Source organism: Protopterus annectens, chromosome 15.part0, assembly GCF_019279795.1.
Source record: "Protopterus annectens isolate FY-2018-M chromosome 15.part0, PAN1.0, whole genome shotgun sequence".
Classification (NCBI taxonomy): domain Eukaryota; kingdom Metazoa; phylum Chordata; order Ceratodontiformes; family Protopteridae; genus Protopterus; species Protopterus annectens.
The window spans coordinates 200,280,005-200,303,139 of NC_056749.1; the positions used below are offsets into that span (position 1 = coordinate 200,280,005).

The window sequence follows — 23,135 nt, forward strand, 5'->3', positions numbered from 1 at the left end:
CTAATGCATTCTTTATTCTGTCCATGTAAAAAAAGTTGCACTGCTGTTGAGTCTTGTTTTCTGCACTGTGAATACTTTAAGGATTTCCCTTTTAAGTGTTTATTGCATTAGCATCAACAACTTGCAATACAGGAAATCCTCCCCTCCTCCTCATTTTTGCTTCATTTTATATGTTTTTTCCTGTAGAAAAGAAAATGTCTGACATTGCTTTTTTGTACATCAGTACCCATCCCACTGCCTTTCATCCAGCTCGCTCATCCTAAGTATGCCAATCCTGCCCACTGACACTTAACCTCAGGAAATTCCATTTTCTGAGCTTCCTCAAATTGTGCAACATTCTTCATACTTCAGTGATGTATATAATGAAATTAGCAAAAAAATGTGTAATGTATTCTGGTATTTTCCTTTTCATTAAGTGAGAGTTCAGTTAGTCTGAATAGATTTTTTTTTTCAGTTTCTTGCCATAAATTAAGCATTACAGCCAAACAAAAGAATAGAAATGTCACACAGACAAACCTTTTTTAAACATTACAGCAAAAAAACCTTCAAAGCTAAAGTCTTCACTGGCTAATAACTTAAACCTCTTTCAGTAGAGGGCCATGGGATAGAAGTAAACAATCCTTTGAGGATATACATGTGTTTCAGATGCATGACTTCTGCATGCCTACGTCCTTTTACTTTTCACATTGTCTTTATTTACATATTCAGACCAATAAAGCCAAACTCCACTAGCTCTTAACATACCACATTTTGCCCTTTTTATGAGCCTTTCAACACAACATAAGATTGTTTGATCCTGTTTTGGAAACACAGAGCTTAAAGCCAAGTCTGATGTCCATAAACATTAAGGTGCCTGCAAAACATCCCAAATAACATCCAAGTCAAATGGTAAAAAGGTCACACAGACAAATCATTTAGTACAAACAGAATCAGCCAAGCTAGAGTCTTCACTGTTAACACCTTAAACCAAGAGTGTAGCTGAGCAAGGATCTATGGTGTTAAGGATAGGGTTGCCACCTTTTCAAGTGCCCAAAGTGGGACATTTTTTATAGAAACGTGAGATTTTGCAGGACAAATCATACCCAAGGCCAGTACAAAGGACAGAACTTCACTTTTTTTGCCAGAATAAAAGCTTATTTTTATAGCATTTACATTGTTTATGCTATTGCATATAATATTTATGTTTCAGATACAAAATAACCAGTTTATGCAACTATTTTAGAAAACTTAAGAAATATATTTTGTCTTAAAATCTCAGGACATTTGCCATTTTTTAGTTTTTTTCGCAGGACACAATTGCCCAAAGTGGGTCTTTCCCTCGCAAAGAGGGACAGGTGGTAACCCTAGTTAAGGAGCGTGACTGGTAATTTTTTTGTTCAGTCCTCACATAAATTTAAGGGTGTGACAGGGATGTAGCACTCCTTTTCTGTAGCAGAATGGAACTTTACTTTCTCTGTCTCTCTCTTTCTCTCTTATGTGAAGGTATGACAATGACCTGGTTGGGAAGATGTAAACTGCCTCCATTCACTTATATTCTATGGGAAGGAGCAGTGGGGTAACTTGGTGATGGCAGCCCAGATGGAGGACACAAGGGATATTGATCATCGAGTATACGGAAATGGGTATGATGGGAACTTAGATTATCGACATGATGCATGGAGTTGGAGGGACCCCGGCTGCCACATTGCAGAATATGAATTGATTTCCAGTGTATTAGCTATATGGGTTGAGACAAAAATATTGATAACTATTAGGATATGGATGATAATCCCAAAAACAGCATGATACGTAGAGGCTGGGGAGATTCTTCTGGATGTTTAGTTAAAGAATATAGATTGATCTACAGTGTGGTGGGCAGTTGTGGGTGGGTGGTAAAACTACCGATGGCTGTAAGCATGTGGATAAGGGTTAAAGGTATTAATCACTACCATGACAGAGAGACAGAGACTGTATGCATCTGTCACTTTTCCAGTTATATACATGGAAGGGGACTGTGCAGTGTGAAACTGAAAGCAGTAAACTTGTTGGCCAAGAGTTCATACATCAATAAGGAATGTGAAAAAAAAAATCACAGGATGTCTGCAAATCCAAGAATTAGAATATTAGGTATAAAGGTATTGAAAAATAAATTGATTTTTAAATGTTTGTCTTTAATTCAGCAAACCATATTTCTTGATGTGTTAATTATTTTGGATATATATTCCTGTATGTAGCATAAGGGCGGCCACGGTGGTGCAGTGGTTAGCATTGCCGCCTCACAGCAAGAGGTTCTCTGGTTCAATCCTCGGCTGGGGTGCCTTCTGTGCGGAGTCTGCATGTCCTCCCTGTGGTCGCGTGGGTTTCCTCCGGGTGCTCCGGTTTCCTCCCACATCCCAAAGACATGCTGCAGGTGGATTGGATACTCTACATTGGCCCTAGGTGTGTGTGTGAGTGTGCCTTCTGTGGAAGGTTGGGCGCCGGGCTGGCAACTCGACACCGTAAAACTCCACTGCCAATTAATGTGCGGACAAGGTGATCCGCTGTGGCGACCCCTAACCGGGAAAAGCCGAAAGAAGAAGAAGATTCCTGTATGTAGCATAAACACCTTTTGAATGTAAAATTTTTTTATTTATTTATTTATTTTTTTTTAGATCAAAGCTTTTTTTATTGTGTTCCTGAACAGATGTTGTCATATTTAAAACAGTTGTATATTATGGTATGAAAAACCTTCATTGCTTTTTACCATGAAGTAACACCAGAGTAAAAAGTAGAAATATGCTAAAACTATAGATTCAAAGCAATGAGAAGAGTGAAGTAAAATGTACATAATAAAAAATGTATACAGTATGCATAAATGTCTTAATTCTGTCACATAAAGCTACAGTTTCAGTACTTCTATATGTTGTTGTTCGTCTGTCAGCTTTTCTCGGTTAGGGGTCGCCACAGTGGAACTCCGGTCCGCTAATGATTGGCAGTAGATTTTCACGAACGCCGAGGTGCCAGCTTGACATTCAACCTTCAACAAAGGCACGCCCATTTACACGTCTTTCAAATGCCCACCCAACCGCAGGTAGGACATGCATACTCTACACAGAAGGCACTCCCCACACTCCAGCTGAGAATCAAACGGGAGAACCTCTTGCTGTGAGGCAACAACGCTACCGCTGCACCACCACGGACACAATAGTTTCAGTACTTCTATATAAATATTATTTATGAACTTTTATTCCCTCTCACCCAGCCACATTCTTCTGTCTCCTGGCCATTAATCTACTAAGCCCTTTACTACAGTGTTCCCATAGCTCTTTGGGTCACTGGAATTAGTTCATAATAACTGAGCATTGCAGGGGGAAAAGATGCCATCATATATGGCAGGAGGTGGAACAGAATTGACAATTCTTTACTGAGTGAGAACACTCACATACACTGACATCAGAAGGGGTACTGGTACATGTTCACTTCTGTGAATTCCTACCTCACTCATCTATCAGTGACCCCATTCCAACTTAACACCTACACTTCCCTCACAGTTATCATACATCAGTGCTATGGTTATGTGTACCTTAAACCCTCCCCAAGGATTAAAGATCTGGCCAGCAATCAATCAGTTTCACCACAAAGGCTAACTTTCAAGTTCATCCCAAGCTATTTTAGGTGCAGATGGAACAAAACTCCTACCTCATCAGACCATCTAATAACTGTTTAGTATTCGGACATTAAATTTTTCATATAACCATTTCTTAATAATATGTCATGAACACATTTTTCTTCTTCTGTTTCAAATGTCAGCAAAAAAGATAAAATTAGCTTTACACTTCTGGTGAAAATATGATGTAATAATAAAACTAAAGGCCTGTTTAACTTTAGGAACATACTTGTAAATTGTCACTTTCAATATTGTGATAGCAGAATTTTAAATTTAGCTTATTCGTATGATCATTTTGGTTATTCGACAGTTCTCATTCAAATCTGTCAAAATATACTCTGCATATCAATATTTTGCTTCTATTATCTATAACTGTTCCCCAAAATGAAATGTACTGAATCACTTTTTTGGGGTGGGGAGGGGATAAGGAACTTATTCTTCATGAAATAAGGTAAACTGGTATGTTTAACATCAAAACCCACTGCAAGACTGGGGGATTTCTGTTAACATCACACTCCCCTAATTTAAATATGGGATTCCAGATTGAGAAAAATGAATGGAGGCGAATTAGAGTGCAGTGAAATACCTTTCCATTTACTGTAATACAGCAAACTGCATTTCGTAAAATCCCAACAAACTCATTTTTTTACTGATTGTTCTCTCAAAAGAATTACTAAAAATAAGTATAGGAAAATTGATCGACTGACTGAGTTATAGATTAAAACTGATCAAAGTCAGTCAATCAGGTAAGGCTGGTCATCTGAAAATTTTCAGTCACAACGTATGATTCTTTGGAAGTATGTGTATTTTTGATTCATGACAATTCATGTTTGTTTGATCTTTATACAGTTTTAGAAGTTAAATTGTAATTTTGGGATTTAAATTTTTCAGGAGCTGCATCAAATGACTGTTTTAGAAGGTACTTTTTCACAAATAAGTTATAATGCATGACATTTGTACTATGCTAGATCATGTGAGATTGTACAGCTACAGTTAAACAACGTGACCTGCATATTTCTGAGGGTGACCTGGTACTTTTCATGTCATCGAAGGGATGTTTTTAGAGTCCAACACTATATGCTTATACATTCTGACAACTGCAAAATGTCTCATCTCTCCAAAAGTGGTTCTACCCTTAATGGAAAAAAAAAGTAATATATAATTCATAACTTAACTCATTTTATACTTTTAGGTTCAGCATATCAAGTGGACCATTTTGAATCTTCATGTGACTTTTTCTGGCTATATGGAGAAATGACTGAAGCCATGACTGCCCTACAGCTGACCAACCCAGATTATCTTATCAGGCATGGGTGGTAATGGAGTCAGCACTGATGGGAGTAAATGGCTGATGTCAGCTTACCCATCCAAGGGAGGGAGCAGTATAAATCATGCTGTTTGAGGATCACTTTCTGGCTGGCTTAGTAGCAGCTTCAGGACACATTACCTATCAAGGGTGTGGTCTGCCAAGGTGTACTCTGCTTTATATTCAGCCACACAGAGTCATGAATGATCACCCATGCTTGACTAGATATGAGTGTCTACCAACACTAAAGGGTGAAACAAGCTACAGACATTATCCCCAGCAAGCGATAAGGATAATTCTCTAGAGGTAACCACCAGATTACCCAGTCAAACACTCTTAAATGAGGTCTTCAACTCAGAGGTACTTTCCCAGAGATGGCCATAGTGTAGGTAGCATGCCACACAGGTGAACTGACATAAAAGAACCTGACGGAGAGCTAGTGGTCAAAGTGTAGCTGGTGAGGTATGAAGAGACATACTAAGAGACAATAACTGTGAGGAGTGTCATGACAAATGCAGAAAATGTTTAATACAAATATGTGTATGATGGCCAAAACAAAGATTACACTAGAGAAATAATATAAGATTTAAAGTAATTAAAGTTCTGGTGCCCTGCCACAGTCTCCACGATTAGCTAAAGAAGAGATGAGACATATCAGTAGAGTGTTGGCCTGCTAGTAGAAGGGGCTTTTCCTTTTGGCATACATGCAATCTCAACACCTGTACCACCTATGCATAACATGCAGTGATATCAGTCGCAGCATGCACATACCTTCCATTAAAGATGATCTGTCTCTGTTTCCCTCTCACTTTTTGCCTGCTTAAGCTAGAGTCTTCGGAGTAGGTCAGGAACAGTAGCCATACAAGAATCCTGTCATTCTCCCAGCATGGAGTAGCTAGCATTTAAGCTACTTACTCCTACCCCACTTCCCCCATCAGAATCCTCCGATGTCTGGTCTGAACATTCACACTTCGGTTTCCTGACTCACATTCAGTATTCCAACTCTCTGCATCACATTAGCTATGTATATTAGGTATGTGTGAATGCAGGTGACTGCAATCTGAGGAATCAAAGCACCAAGGTACCAACATAGGTTTACGTCAACAGTACAACACCCTGGCATCAAAAATGAAAAACATCACTTTATTATACAGCTAGGGGATTGCAGTTTCACCAGCATCTCCCATATCCTAGTCTGAAATGACATGCTTAAAACCTGTAAAAATTAACTTGCCAATGGCATTTAGAAACTCAACCTATCAAGAATCACCTCACTACTTAACACTGAAATTCATCCTGCTGTTCCATACCACTCCCTAGCAGTCATCAGCCTAGTAGCAATTGCCTAATAATTCCACTTCTTCCTGATGTCATGTGCCTACCAATATATGCCTGGCAGAAATTATCATGATCACATCTGACCATTAACAACCTGTTTCCAAGTGAGTGCTGATAATTCCTTATGTATGTTCAAACATTCTGATTGACCGAGTTTATACTGAAGACCTGGCTGACAATCCTGAATGAGTGACTGAGTACTTGATATTTGGAAATAATCCTTCACCATTATCAATCAGTGGCAACCATAATGCCATGGTTTATGTCAGTCAGTTGCTTGAACTATGGTCAGATTTTGGTTAGAGATTGATGGGCGTGTCTGTCCAGGGTTACAACACTTGCAACCAAAAAAAATTTAATAGCTAGATACTCACATGTAGCATGATGATAGCTAACAGCTATATAGATACTACATAATACATTTATAGTAGTTATTTGTTGATATTTATGAAGGGGAAAACTGTTCATACATAATCCGAATGTATATATATATATATATATATATATATATATATATATATATATATAGATATATATATAGATATATATATATATATATAGATATATATATATAGATATAGATATATATATATATATATATAGATATATATATATATATATATATATACATATATATATATATACATACATAGGTATTTAGCAGACCTTATACACTATCTTGCATGATTGTCTTGATAAAGTGGCCAGTGCTTCATTACAGGGTAATTTTATACTTCACCAAGCAGCGGTAAAACTGCATCATCCCAGGCAGTAATATTTGCATTTTTGCAAATATGGATGATTCCTTACCTTGTTAGAAAACTGTGTTAAAGGATCGTATGCAATACATTTGGAGGTACTGGACTAGGTTGGTAGATATATTCTAATCTGAGTAAATCTGACCCCAAGGCATTAAAAATGATACATTCCTGCTTTGAATGAGTTATCAGTGAGTGGTGTCATTAGAATGCTAGACAGCATAGACAAGATTACTGTCGTCACTCTCATGTGGAACATATGACACACCGATGAACAAAACAATCTGCAAGACCTGTGTTGCAGAAGGTTGAAGTCCTGACCCAGACGACCAGTGTTTGATTAGCAGCATGGGAATTCAGGCTGGAGAATACGAGTGAGCAATTGTTATTCGCTTGCCATCCTTTGAAGATACAGGAGTTTCTGGCTCATGACTTGGATGACACTTAGTGGGAGCATTAGGTATAAAACTCACAGGTACAAGCCTACAGAGCATGTGACGTAGAGCTGTAATGTGTGCCCTCTTAAGATGAACTGCAATATGTGGGTGTTCAAGGGAGCTGTTTAAGAAATCATTCCACAGAGGTAGAGGGAAGTGCTTCTCCTCAAAGGGAGAACAAATTGGCTGTCTGGGCTCTCCAGGCTAGAATATATGGGTCGTAAGGCTTTTGCTTATTCCAGAGCTGCCTGATATCTGTCAGAGGTGGGATGAATGGTCCAGCTGAGTATAGGCAGAGCAGCCATTGCACAGGTCCAGGAAAGGTGATGGATTTCGGGGACTGGGGAACAGACAAGTCCACAAAATATATTCCATCAATCCCAATGCACCAAAACATTACATACAAAAAAAAAACAATTAGCATAGTTAAAATATCAAGTAAACTATCAGATACATTCTGTTCTCTTATATGTACTTAAAAAAGCACAGTTAGCCAAATCAAAACAGCTCAGTATGTCATTTTCACTTCTCTACATCTGACACAATAAAAAAACACTTGCACATCAGAATTAATTAAATATAAGGCATCATTTCTGAAACACTGCTGCTGTCCATCTCAGGCAGCTACACAATTATAAAGCAAAACAAAAGCACTTACATGCCCACCCACACCCTGTAAGTTTTATATACCAAGTCCTTAGTCATACAACCATGACTAAACTGAAATAGCCACTACAGTGCTTTAGATGACAAAATGATAAAACAGCCAACTGTACCACTAAACAATGAAACAACAAATCAAACAAGACAAGGGAACATATCGAGTAGGTGACAAATGTGATGAAACAATCATCCTGCTGTGTGTTTCTACACCTTATTTTTGCTGTCTGCAGCAGGTAACTAAGCCAAGTAACTAGTCTAAGTGTTCACATCTCCAAATTCAGAATAAGGATAAGCTCATAGGTTCATATGATTCATAGGAGGTTAGTAGGCTAACAGCTCTAGAGCCTTTACAAGCCTAGCCATGTTAATCTCAAGTATCCCCCATGTGTTCTTTTTGGGTAGTACGCACAATGAATTTATGAACACAGTGGGTCTGTGATCAACACCAGCTAGCCCTGTCCATGAGGGACATGGGTGCCTCCCCAGGGGTTAATTTGCAGTCTCTCATCCAGTTATCTAGGCTGCATTTGAACAGGGTCAGTGAGGAGCTGTTTTCCATGAATAGGAAGTCTATTCCAGAGAAACAGCAGTCTCTGGGAGACATTCTATCTCTCCAGCATGTTCTGTTAATGTCACAAGCTAGGTTGAGATCTCTAGAGTGAGTGACTCTTGTGCCACTTGACTTGCAGAAGTGCAGCATTTTCATTAGGGCAGAGTTGGAGATTCGCCTATAGACCAGGCACAAGTCACCTCTTAGCAGCCTATCAGATACAGAGTAAAGTGATAGGGCTTTCAGCCTGTCCACATAGATCATGGTTTGAAGTCCCTGTATTTTCTTAGTGAGAAACCTCTGTGGTCTATCCAGCTGCTGTAGGTGTCTGGTGAGGAACATGCAAAAGGATGCATTATGCTCTACTAGTGATCTGATGAGGGTCGAGTGCAGTGGAGTTATAACATCCCTTGACCTGGAAGCTATGCCTTTGCTTATCAGGTGCGCTACGTAGAAGGGTTTCATGTGGTGGTCAAAGCACAAACTGCTATCAACCTATGTTCCCAAGTCTTGCACCATGTTCTGCATTCTGCAGTAGCATAGCCAGTTCTAAAGCTATGATTAAACAGAATACCAAGTAGGTCTTCTAGGTCTTGCTTTAGATTGTTTAGTGAACAACCTGAAATATTATCTAGTACCATTATGGCCGTGTTTTTGGTCTTGGTGAATGCCGAGATGACCTGTTGTCTAGAGATATTATGGCAGAGGGCTGGTGTCAGGTATGCTTGGGATATGGTAAGTGGGGATGGGGGGTGAAGTTTATGCTGAATCTGTCAGCTAGCAGGTTGGCAATATCTTCATCCCATCTACAACCAGTTTGGCACATAGCTGGGCTTTCCCTTTTAGACCTCGGACATAGTTAAAGAATGCCTTATGATCATCCTTGGCTAGGGATGTAATTTTAGTTTTTCTTGTTTAGGCTTAGGAGGGAACTCCTCTTCTGCAGAATAATATCCCTCTTCCTGTAGGACAACAGTATCTTTCTCTTGTTATATAATCTGTTTATACTTGAAGTCCATCACGATGGCTTGTTTTTATGGGAAGACCTGGTTTTGATCCGGTTAAGTACAGCAGAGTTTATGCAGTCACTTTAAGTGTTTGTACAAGGCATTTGCTTACACTTCTGCATAGGGATCACTGATGTCTGCGACTGCGGGTGGTATGAAGCTTTTTATACCACTGTTTAGTAGGCTGTAGTTAGCTCTGAAAAAGTTTTGTTGTAAATTTTTATTCCTGTGAGGGTGTCAGCTGCAGATGTTACTTCAAATGAGACTGATTTGTGGGTTGACCTAACCAGGGAGGGCATCATGCATGGGGAAGCACAGTGACCCCCTATGTTGGTGAGTACTGTGTCCAGAACATTAGAGCCCCTAGTAGGGGTGCAGACTATCTGTTCCAGAGCATTTGTGTTAAAGTCCAGGAACCTCTGGGCAAATGTGTTTTTAACTTGTGTATGTGCCCCATTCTATGGAAGCACATTTGAAATATCCCATGACTAAGGTGTTGGGCTGTGTGGCGAGGTATTCTAGTAAATCGAGGTAGGCGGTGTGCTTATCCTGGTTAAGTATGTCCAATTCCTTGATGCATACCGAATGACTGGTTTTAAACTGCTTTATGTTAATGACCACAGTGATTTTGCAGTGGAATTTAAAAATGGCTATTCATATAACAATTCACGCATGTAGAATTTGAGCTCCTTTTTTGTTTTACACTTTATTAAAGTATTTCAAAAGTGTTACCATTGTCATCTGCAATATTTAGAGGAAAGTCAGAAAATATTTTTTCTCCTGAAATATCAGGACAGTTGCAAATTTTTCTTTTTTTTTTTTTTCATGACACAGCTTCCTAAATCATGACTGTACTGTGAAAACCAGGGTAGGTAGCAATCCCGGCTTATGATGACAAACACTGGGTGACTTGTTTTTAGTGCATACATGGACGGTATAATGGTATCTTTTAAAATAGATTCTTACTTAGCCAGATATCTTAACAGAGCAGTAGTGTCATGCAAGCTAGAATTAGTACTTAGATTTTAGCAGATACCTCTTAACCTCCGAGCATTTAAAAAGTCTAAGCACAGACCTTTAAAAATTGATCTACATCACATTGTCAAACTTTTATTTTATTGAATAATTAATCATCAAACCCTAATCGTAGAACTCCCTATTCAGCAAATGACCTAAGCATCGAATTGGAATTCATCAAAATATTTTAGTTGGCCAAAACCACGGAAGGTAAATTTTTTTATGTTTTTGCAGGGGGCTGCACCGCCCCCCTTGTAAATTAAATATACCAATTCCAATAATGCACTACAGTGAGGTAATGGGTACATCCCTAGAAGAGCTTCACACGGACTGATTTGAGTTTTATATTAGATAAAATGCCCATTTATTGCCATTCTTTTTGTTTGTAGTTAAAGGTACTGCTATGGGACATTGCTTGGCTCAGCTATGCTAACATTTAAAATTTTGTCAAAATAAAATAGAAGAGTCCAGTTACACAAATGCATTTGTAAAACTATTGTTAGGACAACACTAACGTCATTAACGTGATTCATAAAGGAGAATCACATTAATAAAATGCTACTGTAGTACAGGCAGACTGAATGCAGATGAGTTACAAAATGTGAATTATGCACGAAGAGTGCTTAACACTTACCATATGCATCTCAGTAGTGCATAATGGATGCCACATCGCACACTGACAAAAAGAATGTTCAGGCAAGCATCCACTGCATTAATATATGAACAGAGGACCACAAACAGACGTGGTATTTGGTGCTCCTAGACAGCCTGTGGAATTGATTTAAGCTATAGAATGGTCCCTACCTCCTAGGACAGGGGGAAATTATACCTGAAAACAAGTAATTGATATAGAGCGTATGGGCATATATATGGTGATGTCACCCATGCATCTGACAGCATATACCAGTTTGATGTGCAATCCTTCCTCTTAAAAAGAGCAATACCTAGACCATGTTGTGTTAGTGTCATTACTAGAAAACTCAGATATGGGCATGGAGTATAACCTCCTTAACCAAGTTATGACTGCATACCTCTGAGCGGGTTATAATCCTAGGAGTTACCCTAGGCATGTCATGATCCCCTCTAATGGGTTAACACCAGCTTAGTATGGCCCTCTTCTGCAGGTGATTTGCACTACTAGGGAAAAGTACTGCAGTAATAACATTTATAAATTTATAACAGAAATAAATGATGGACTTGGACTTATAAGAACTCTCCTATGGTTAACCAGGTATGGCTGCAGCCACAAACAAGAGAGCTCTTTATAAAGCTTTCTGTCCCATGGCCATGCTTATGTCCAGTGTTGCACGGCATGCCATTCTTTTTTTTTTTTTTTTTTTTTAATTCCTGATATTTAGCCATAGCTTATTATGCCAATTACTCTGCTGTCAGGATTTGTATTTACATGTGACTGCTCTTTTCTTGTAACTCTGTAATATATGTGGCTACATTCAGTCCATACTCCAGACATTTCCTCTTTATGAATATGAATTGTATTCAAAGCCTCCCAGTCATTTGCATGTGTATACCATATGTCAACCTTTTCACTTATAAACTTGTAAACTGGGATGTCCACAGCTGTTCAGGGGAATTTTGTGAACTGCATAGAGCTCTGATTTATGCCTTTAGTACCAGCAAGCAGAATTACACTAGATGTATATTTTATTTATTATTTTGGTAACTTGTTTCCTATTTATTAATAAACTAGTTATTTTGGATAACTGTTAAATGCAGCTATTTGTATATTTTACAGCTATGCCTTCTTTCAGCTCTATACATTATCTGGATGTAATACTTAGGTTAAAGATAATCTTCTTATACAGTCTAAATATTTTAGAAAAAAATATTAGTTTTAATGTAATTTACATGCATCAAGTTTTAATAATAGATTAATAGAGTCTCTGTGGCTCCTTGTCAGAACTGTGAGACCTTATACTATAGTGCTCGTTTTTTTATGTTCAGTCCAACCAATTTGTTTGGTTTTATTTTAAAGTATCATTTGTATCTATCCAAATTGTTGTGTTTTGCCACATATGGAAACCATGTCTAATGCACTATACTCATGTTGTATATGATAATGAACAGACCATAATCTTTAAATGTCTTGCTCTTGTCTCAGAGAACTGTGCATTATTATGTGCTCAGTTCCTCACCTTTTCAACTTATGGGTCTTTCTTGGAATGTAAAAGTTAACTTTAAAAAAGCAAAATCTTGCCAGACTTTCTAACACTTCTTCTGTGTGTCTGCTTCTCTTTCAGTTTCAACAAGGAAAGTCCTTATACCTCTCCCACTAATGGCTCCTTCGTGTATCCCCTTAACAACCAGAATTCACTTTTCATTATGGATGATCAGGTACAAATTTCCAAGGGTTTACGATCCCAGGAAAGACATATACTTCTCTTCAGTGACAAACTGGTCATTGCCAAGTCAAAGTAAGTATTTAGACAATGTACAGTTCTGCAGTATTTTTATCATTGTAGGCAATATAAGGGTATTGTACAAAGTGAAGCAGGTATTCTTTTAATAGGGGATGTTGATTTATGTTCTTGTTTAAACTCTTTAATGAACATCTGAAACGTACACTCAATGTTCAGTTGAACAGAAACAAGTCAGTAGGCTTTTAGTTATAATGCTATTACGTTTCAGGAGGTTTACTATGCAGAACATATTAAATTGCATGGATACAAATCAAACTGGAGAAGAAGCAGGAAACACAAAAAACAAACATCTGCATGACTGCCCTTTACATTTTTTATGAAGCAACAATTTTTCTAATTTCCATATAGTCAATGCAAAGTAAAAAGAAAAAAAAAAGCTTAATGTCACATGACAAAGAAACTCTACTTTATAGGTTTGATCTTCTTGCTTTGAAAGCATACGAGGATGACTGTGATATACAGCTATGGCAGTTCAATTTTTGTATTTCTAAGATGAGTTTTAGAAATGGAAATGGAATGGATGATGGATACGATCTTGTCTAGTAAGTAGTGCAAACAACATGGGAGGAAAGGAAGACTGGCAGAAGAAGAGAGGCAGATTGATTGAAGGAGGTAAAATATTTCAGGAGAGTATGAGGCAAGTGACAAATATGTACCTCATGGGGGCTTTACAGGTAACAGACAAGAGACTGAATACAGTTGCAAGGAGTGAATAATAAGAGGTGAGAAAAGAGTTGTAAAGTAGAAAGAGTAATACAGATTATAAGTGAGCATCAATGGCTGAATAGTGGGAAGAAAGGTGATAAAGAGCAGTGAGGGCCATGGCGACACATTATACAGAATGTTTGCAGAGTGGAAGGGTACAGAGGAAGGAAGGAAGCCTCTGCTACTGTAGCATAAATGAGTGAAGAGCAAGGATAAATGTGTAATAACTTGTGTTATAATCTGTTCTTAGGCTATGAGTGCAGAGCAGATGCTATTAAAAGGACACAAAGAGGAAGAAGGACCAGAGATTATGCTGGATTTGAGGGCAAATGATGTGCTTCTAAAGAAGGGGAAGGGAAAGATAATAGAAGTAACTAGTACTGGCAAATGTTGGGCAGCTTCAGTAGCCTTTTCTGAGATAATACTGGTACAATGTTCCTATAACAAAACAAGATATATACACTGAATATGCCACACTTGTGTATTATTGCATTGTAGTACTATATTTTTTTTTCATTTTATTGTGCTTTACAATTATTTTTTTTCCAGTACTTTTTCATGTATGTATTCCACTGTAATTATTATTCTTTGCTCCTGAGTCCATGTAACATTTTATTTCAATGAGCATTCTTGTGTCATATCATAATTGTAGTATACCAATGTCTTTAACACTAATACTGAGCCTTTCTCTTTAGGCCTTTTCTTAAAATAAAAAAAAGGTTCCGATTACTCAGATCTTCATGTTTAATACATGCAAAGAAACAAAGCAACTAACAAAAAATAAATAATAAATGTGTAAGACGAAGTGAAGAGTCTAGTTTTGACTGTATGGCTAAAGGTACAGCATATGTTTAGAGGAGGACTTGTGAAGATTTCAGGATGAACTGGTAATGATTCAAAGATGCCAGGGTGATCCCCAAGGACAGGCTGTACTTTACTGATAGAAGAATAAGGATATAAAAGACAAGCTATAAGAAGTATGCATGATTAATGAGATTATATGGTGGAGACCAAAGGGGACTGAGTTCCTGCTTATCCCTATTTGGAAAATAAGATCTAGTGAATTATTTTCACTTACTTTTCTGTTCGTTCACTCTTGTCTGTCATATTATCTATAGACTTCATTCTACCTCAGCATCCTTAATCTTACAGCAGTGCCAGTATCAATATTCAGGGTTCTAGTCTAACCATCACTGCTCATGCTTGTTACTTGTTTAGTCTTTCCTTGTATTTTATCATTTAATTTTCAGTGTCGATCATATCAGTCTGTTATCCTTTCATCCTCAAAAAACGTCTATCAATCTAAATGTAGGTTTTTGTCAGTCTATTACAACTTGGTATATATCGTATGCAGTCGAGTAGAATTAAGTTCTCACATATGCTATGCAACTTGTGTGCTCACTTACTTTGGCCAATAACTTTATACGCAATTCATCTGTCTTGGTATAAATCATACGATACATCATCTTGTTGAAAGTGGAGCTAATATGGTTCTTACGCCGTTACCGATCATTTTAGTATATTTGAAATTTTCGACATAATGCGAGTTCTTTATTTACGCAATATTTGTTTGCTTGCTTATTTGTTAACCTTGTCAAACAACAAGCCTGAAAACCATTTTTCAGCTGCATTGATCCTCAAGACAGGCAAAATTAGATCCACACCTTGTTTAACTAAATGCATACATGCAAATGTAGAGATTTAGTGTATGGAAAAGCAAGATATGTACAATCAAGGAACCTTCGCTACCAGGAGAGACTGAAATCCTTTTCCCTGTACTCTTATGTTGTACAGGATCCTGAGGGGAGATGTGTGACATGCTTAGCATGCCCTTAGGGATCCTTCTATCCTGGACTTCCTTTTTTCTACATAAGTCAAGTAGTACAGCCAGTACTAAAACTGTAAAGTTTGACCCACATCAGGAAACAAACCAAGATGTAGAGAGAGGGTAATCACCCAGTGCCTCCCAGTGCTGTGGAATAGTCTCCCCCTGCATGTCAAGCAATGTGATTCCTTGTTGTTCTTCAGACATAGTTTGGACAACTGGATGGGTACCCTTAACTGTAGGACTTGTATATAGGCCTTACTCTCCTTGTTAAGGGTGGCAGAGCATAAGGTTTGTTACTGGCAAGGCATACATGGCCTCTGGTCAAATTGCCTTGTATTTTCTATGATGCTACTACAGTTACGATCTGTAAGAGAATAACACAACACTGTAGGGCTTTGTGTATGCAGCACCTAATCAGAGCAACATGAAGTGTACCTAACCACAGCAATAACAAAGGATGCAAACACTGAGAAAAGGAGACATTTAGCACAACTATGATGCGTTATGAAAGAAGACGAACAACAATGACTAAACCCAATCTTCAGCCGAATCTCAGTGAAGCTAATCATATAGGTATAGAGACAGTAAACGCCAGTAAAGGAGATTATTTTATTTATTTATTTTTTTTTTTTAGAAAATATGAAGATTGTTTTATCCACAGGTATGGTCTACTTAGACTATCCCTTACCTAACCAAGCAATAATTTTGAATGCAGTTAAACTAAAATTAAAACACTGCAAAAAATCGGAATCTTTGCATGTTGCAAGACTGTTAGGATTAGAATGAAATGCTGCTGTTTATCTTGTTAATAAAAACAAAACTCCACTAATACTGATAAGAAGCCCAAAAAATAACTTTAATAAGCCAATGCTTTCATCTGTCCAGTCTCAGATACCATCAAATAAAAATACCATGAATACTCAGTTTAAATAAAGGCCAATCACTCTAATAATAAAAAAATAAATTTTTACACTGTCTATGAAATATGCCTTGATATATTAAACAACCTTATATTACAATAACTCTATTAATATTTTAATACTTTGAGAATGCATCTCTAAAATGTTTAATATTTAACACACAGTTTAAACCTGGTGTTTTATCAGCCCCTAATTTAATTTTTCAATGTGCTTTTCTAGCTTCTAAATGGTTCATTGGTTCATAGGTAGGTACTAGGCTAATCGGCCCAAGGGCCTAACTAAGCCTAGCCAACAAGGTTCCCTGGCTTACGCCACCCAAGAAAGTTATTTTCCTGTGCCCCTGTCGAGCAGAGCCACCGAAGTGATCCCCGGGGTGTATTTCCTATTTCCCATCCACTTATCAAGATTTTTCTTGAAGAGTGTTAATGAGGAACTTCACTCGACATAGATGGGTAGCTTGTTCCAGAGTATAGAAAGTCTCTAGGACAGGAATCTATCCCTCCATCATGCCCTGTTTATTGTGGTGACCAGGTTTAGGTCCCTAGTGCGTGTAGCTCGGAGGGATTGGGATTTCTTAGGTGTAGCATGTCCAACAGCTCTGGGTTCGACATAGCTTTATATGTTGGACAGAAATCACATCGGAGTAGGTGATATTCTACAGAGTAAACCTGGAGGTTTTCGAGACGGTCAGTGTAGGAAATCTGTTTTGAGGCCAGTAATACTCTTTGTGAGGTACTTCTGTGGCCTTTCCAGCTGCTGCAGATGCCTTGTGAGGTGCATTCCAAAAAGGGTGTTGTACTCTATAATGGGTCTAATGAGTGTTGAGTAGAAGGGAACAATGACCTCTTTTTCCCTAGATGAAAACTCTTTTGTGATGAGATGTGCCACATAGAAGGATTTCCTGACTACTGTGGCAATGTGATTATCAAAGGAGAGACTACTGTCCACCTGGGTTGCCAGGTCTCCTATCACACATTCAGCATTAAGTAGACTGCCACCTATGTGGTAGTTCATGGGTACAGAGTTTTTATCAAAGGGGATGACAATGCACATTTTAGCACTGAGCTTGAGGCCATGGCTCTGACACCAGGCAGCTGTCTCAGTGAGGTGCTTCTGTAGGATGTCCACATCATTTGGGGACTCACCTACGGCTCCCAGTTTGCAGTCATCTGCAAACTTCATTAGCCAAAGTCCTTCTGTGTTAGCCTGTACTTTAGAGAAGTAGATACTAAACAGGAGAGGTCCCAAGACAGAACCCTGTGGTAATCCACTTGTCACTGGTTTGAAGTCCGATTTGGAGTCTGCAACTTTTACAGTGTGGGTTCTGTCTGTGAGCCATTTGGCAACCCATCTTGTGACATAGGGATTTATACCTGGTTTAGTGAGTTTAGCTATAATTCCAGAATGGGGGATGGTGTCGAAAGCCTTGGTGAGGTCAAGATAAGCTGTGTGAACCACCTTACCCTCATCTACAGCTTTGGTGACTGCCTCAAAGAAGTCGATCAGATTCAGGAGGTATGATCTGCCTTTCACAAACCCAACCTGGGTGGGGTCCAGAGTATGGAGGTTACCAATGTCTTGGTTTAGGAGTTCCATGATGATACGTTCCATGGCCTTACAGACCAGGCTCATCAAGCTAATAGGGCAATAGTTCCCAGGATCAGTGGGGGCTCCCCCTTTGTGGAGTGGGATAACTGTTGCTGTGCACCATGGGCACAAAGCCTGATGTGAGACTATGATTGAACATGGTGCTTAGGTGGGGAGCCACTTCGTTCTGAAGTTAGTTTAAAATGCAGCTTGGGATGTTGTCCGGTCCCATGAATGCTGTGTTTTTGGCTTTAGAGAGGCAGCTTTTACCTGTGTAGTTGTGATTACAGAGACTCTGCATTCTTCCTGTATAGATATAGGCCCTTTAGGGGGTGAGAGAGGGGTAAAGATAGCACTGAACCTACCTGCCAGGACGTTGGCAATATCAGTTGGTTCTGTAATTTTCATGCCGTTGTGCTATAACTCAGAGCAGATCTGGGTGCTGCAATTGAGATTCTTGACATAGCTACAGAATGCTTTGTGGTTGTCCCTAGAATTGGTCGCAATTTTGTTTTAGTAGCGAGCTTCGGAGGATCTTATAAGGTATCTTAGCGTCTTACTGAGGCTGACCAGGGAACTCCTCCACTCATGGGATTTTGCTCTCTTTTGCAATAGCTTCTTCCTTCTGTTGTAGAGTTTAAGGCAGGGGACCACCAGATTGGCTTCATTTTTTTGGAGAATAACGTCTTGGTTCTGTTTGGGAAAGCACGACCCACGCACTCGTGTAAGTGCTTATAGAGTGCATCTGTGTAGGATTCAGCAGTTATAACTGTATGGTCCATCTGCATGGGTGTCATGAAGTTCGCCACTTCTGTCTTAAGAAGCATGAAGTTGGCTTTGGAGAAATTTTTTACTGTGATTTCCTTAATGGGGGGGGGGGTGGGGGCAGGATGTGGGTATCTAGGGTGATTAGCTTACGGTCGGATCTCACCAACGAAGAGTTGACTTCAAGTGTGGAACACCAATCACTCATGTTGGTAATGACTAGGTCTAGGATATTTTTGCCCCTGGTGGGGGTGTGGATAAGCTGATTCAGGGCATTGGAATTTATGAATAACAGAAAGCGTTGAGTGAAAGAGATGGTACATGAATAGATTTTAGCGACAACCAGCTGAATCAAAGTCTAGTAGAAAAAAACACCACAGCTGAGCAAAGAAACACCTTTATATAACACGAAGCTTTCAGGTTCAACACCCTTTGTCAATGCTTCATACAGGTCCATTAGAAAAACAGTTCTTTAAATAGGAGTCTAATACAATCACATGACTAGCAGCCCAAAAGTCATATGATCAAAAATACATTCTCAACAAGTAAAAATACATATATAAATACATTCTCAGCAAGTAAAAATACATATATAAATACATTCTCAACAAGTAAAAATACATAAATAAATACATTCTCAACAAGTAAAAATACATATATAAATACATTCTCAACAAGTAAAAATACATATATAAATACAACTAGAAAATTGAAGGAACGTATAATAGAACACAAGTCTGAGATAAGAAGAGAATGTGAGAATAATGCTTTATTTAAACATATAAAAGCCTACGGCTTGAATCATAGTTTTAAATTTAGGGTCATTGATAATATTTATGCATCTGATAGAGGTGGAGATTTAGGGAATTCACTTGAAATAAGAGAGTTTGAGTGGATTATTAGATTGTCAGCTGATGTTTTACCTGGCCTGAATTCTGCTGTTTCCTTGAAGCCAATATTACTTAGAATACAGCGTACAAAACTGAAATAACATGTTGAATTTAATGTCTTAAAAGTTTAAGAAAACAAGTATATTTTTATAATTGTTTGAAATTTTGTTATGAGATTTCTTTTATATCCATCTTTATATGTATTTATATATGTATTTTTACTTGTTGAGAATGTATTTTTGATCATATGACTTTTGGGCTGCTAGTCATGTGATTGTATTAGACTCCTATTTAAAGAACTGTTTTTCTAATGGACCTGTATGAAGCATTGGGAAAGGGTGTTGAACCTGAAAGCTTTGCGTTATATAAAGGTGTTTCTTTGCTCAACTGTGGTGTTTTTTTCTACATGAATAGATTTCCCAGTTAATGGTGGGGTAGTTGAAATCATCCATTATTAGGGTGTTTGGTTGAACTGTAATATTTTCCAGTATATCAAGAAAAGAGGAGTAGGAATCCTGGGGCATGGTGGGGATCTGTAGCAAGCTACAATTTGGATTGTAGTTTTGCCCAGAGCTAGTTGCACTTGGATAACCTTGGATGCATTATGCTGAGCAACTAACCTGGAGGTGTGGCTATCCTTAATAAATATGAACACACCTCGCCTTTGGCGTTCTGGTCCAGGTTAAGTGGCCGAAAAGTGTGGTATGAGTTAAAGCCTGGTAATGCAGAGGTGCTCTCTGGAGCCTTGAACCAGGTCTCGGTCACTGTACCGATATCGATGTTCTCCATTTTAAGGAGTGCCTCGAGGGAGTGTATTTTGAGGTTTAGACTTCTAGCATTGAATAGCTTTACCCACAGTTTTTGCTTGCCTGTTCCTGTTACGGTGGTGAATTTGTCATTTGAACCTTGCCTAAAAAAGGCACTATAGGGGCTGCAAGAGCCATAGCCAGTATCCGAATCCCAGGGGTGACAGGTGCAGGCCCATCTCAGGCAAAGCATCGTGGTCTGTCGACCATGCCATCCCAGGCAGACCGATTCTGGATCCCCTTAGAATGAAACCAGAAGCTTAGCCAATTGTTGAAGTCAATCATTTTGTCCTTGTACTGCAGTATCATTCTGGGCGATGGCAGGATGCTGCTCAGGGCTAGGGTCATACATACCTGGGCTACAAGATCGGAGAGCTCTTCTATGTCTCTTTTCATGTAGTTCAGGGAGGTAAATCTCAGGTCATTCACACCAACGTGGACAAAGACAGAGTTATATTTGTACTTGTTGTGGAGTGACCTGAGTAAGTGGGTTATGTGGTGGATCCCGGCACCCGAAAGGCAGCTGACAGTAACCCTCTCCTTGTTTAGCCTGGTGTGCCTGACATCAGCGTACCTGACTATAGAGTCATCTATGACTAGAGTGTTGGGTACGTTGTTTTGCCTTATGGACTGTGGTTGAGTGGCACACTGAGTCTGTGGGCTGTGTGTCATTTGGGTTGTGTTGGGGTGGAGGTTGCTTGCGTTTCTGCTTTGGAGGTCTCTGTTGCTTGAGTAGATTATTATGGTGTATATGTCTGAGAATGTTTTTGTGTTTCTATGTGTGGATTTTGGTGGTGTAGGTTTAGTGGGACTATGTGACGAGTGTGGTGTGGTGCAAGTGTTTACCTTCTCCTCTTGACTGTGAAGTTCAGCCTTGGTTGAAGAGAGCTTTACCTCCAGTCTGGCTAGATAAGTGCACCTCTCACAAGTTGTGGTGTTGGGTGGTAGGAGGAAAGGGTTGTTTGTGTACATGAGGCAATTGCTACAGTGCCCCAAGACGCCCAGATTCATCAGATAGACAGGAGAGAACACTGGGAGTTGACCCTTGGACATGCCATAATAAAAAACTACTTTCCTCTAGACAAGTGAGGGAAGTGAGCATAAGAGCTGTTTTTCTCTAAGCAAGTGAGGAAAGTAAGTACAAAAACTGTTTTCCTCTAGGTAAAGAGGAAGATTGAGTGCTGTAGTAATTTATAGCTTATTTAGTGCTAACAACACATTCTGAACAAGTGCTCAGCAGGAATAAGCAAATTCACGTGCTAAAACTAAGAATCTGTACCTGGATCTTGTGGCAGATAGGCTACCTAGTGCTTATCACTCCCACTGATAAGCTAGAATGCTTCCCTCCAACACAGAAAGGCTTGGGGGGGCTCAGAAGCTTACAAACAATCCTGGATACAGCAGTCCTGGATACAGCAAATCTGTATCTGGACTAGACTAGTTACAGGAAAGGTGGGAAACAAGTGCAAATGCAGGCTTTTAAACCAGAAGGTTGAAAGATATGGAAAAACTGCCCAAAGGACAATAAACTACAATTTCTGGGCCAGAAACCACTCCTGTGGTTGATAGGCTACCTAGTGCTTACCACTCCCACTGATAAGCTAGAAGGCTTTCCTCCAACAAAGAAAGGCTTGCGGGGGGGGGGGCTCAGAAGCTTACAAACAGTCCTTCCTATAGTTGGCACCTCTAAAATTCATAGGTATATGTTCAAGAGCGAAAAATAAACTTTTTAAATGAAGTACATGTATGTGAATGCTTAAATGAGGTATTTTCATTAATTTTATGCCATTATATTGTTCCTCAACTCTTTTCCCAACTGCTTAGTACTTATATATATGAACTCCTTGCATTCTACAATTATAATAATAATTAAAATAAAAAATTATACCTGTACGCTGCAAAACAAAATGAAACATTCAAAAATATATCTACACATAGAACAATCACCACACTTAAAGGTACCCTTTTTTATTACAATTATGAACTTATAATTATGATATTAAATTATGATAGTTCCATAAAAGTGTCATGTCTGTTCAAACAGGTCTTCAAAATACATGAATTCTTATAAGAAAAAAAAAGGTCATTCTCCAGTTCTAAATGACCTAAAATAACCTTCTAATTACTAACTCTAATGCCTTTAACAGAGTTACTGCCTGTACCTATATCCAATCCTAGTGACCTATTTCTATTGCAGTTACTCTCTGTATTAAATATATTAGCACCTGAATTAACATTAATATAAACCTCTCTATTCTTTTCTGGCAAAGGGCACCCTAAATGTTGTTTGCTATAAAAATGCAAACCTTTTAATAAAATGGGAGCAATTTTTTTACATCTTTTTCCATAATCTCAAATCCTACTTTAGTAAGCCATTCTATAGCATAACCCTTTGATGTAAACATATGTTTAGCGAAATTTAGATCTTCAACAATTTCATCTGATGTAGTTAACCTGGAAATGTGCGTCATTTATCCCCTAGAAAAGTTATTTTT

General features: G+C 38.6%; 1 protein-coding gene across 2 annotated transcripts in view; it reads left to right on the forward strand.

Annotated features, from left to right (window-relative positions):
* Positions 1-23,135, forward strand: part of LOC122790119 (rho GTPase-activating protein 20-like) — an 872,483-nt gene that overhangs the window by 584,854 nt on the left and 264,494 nt on the right. For both annotated transcript variants that reach the window (XM_044057693.1, XM_044057694.1), the window contains exon 3: positions 12,960-13,133. In XM_044057693.1, the coding sequence (XP_043913628.1) occupies positions 12,960-13,133 (174 nt within the window). The remainder of the gene's footprint in view (positions 1-12,959; positions 13,134-23,135) is intronic.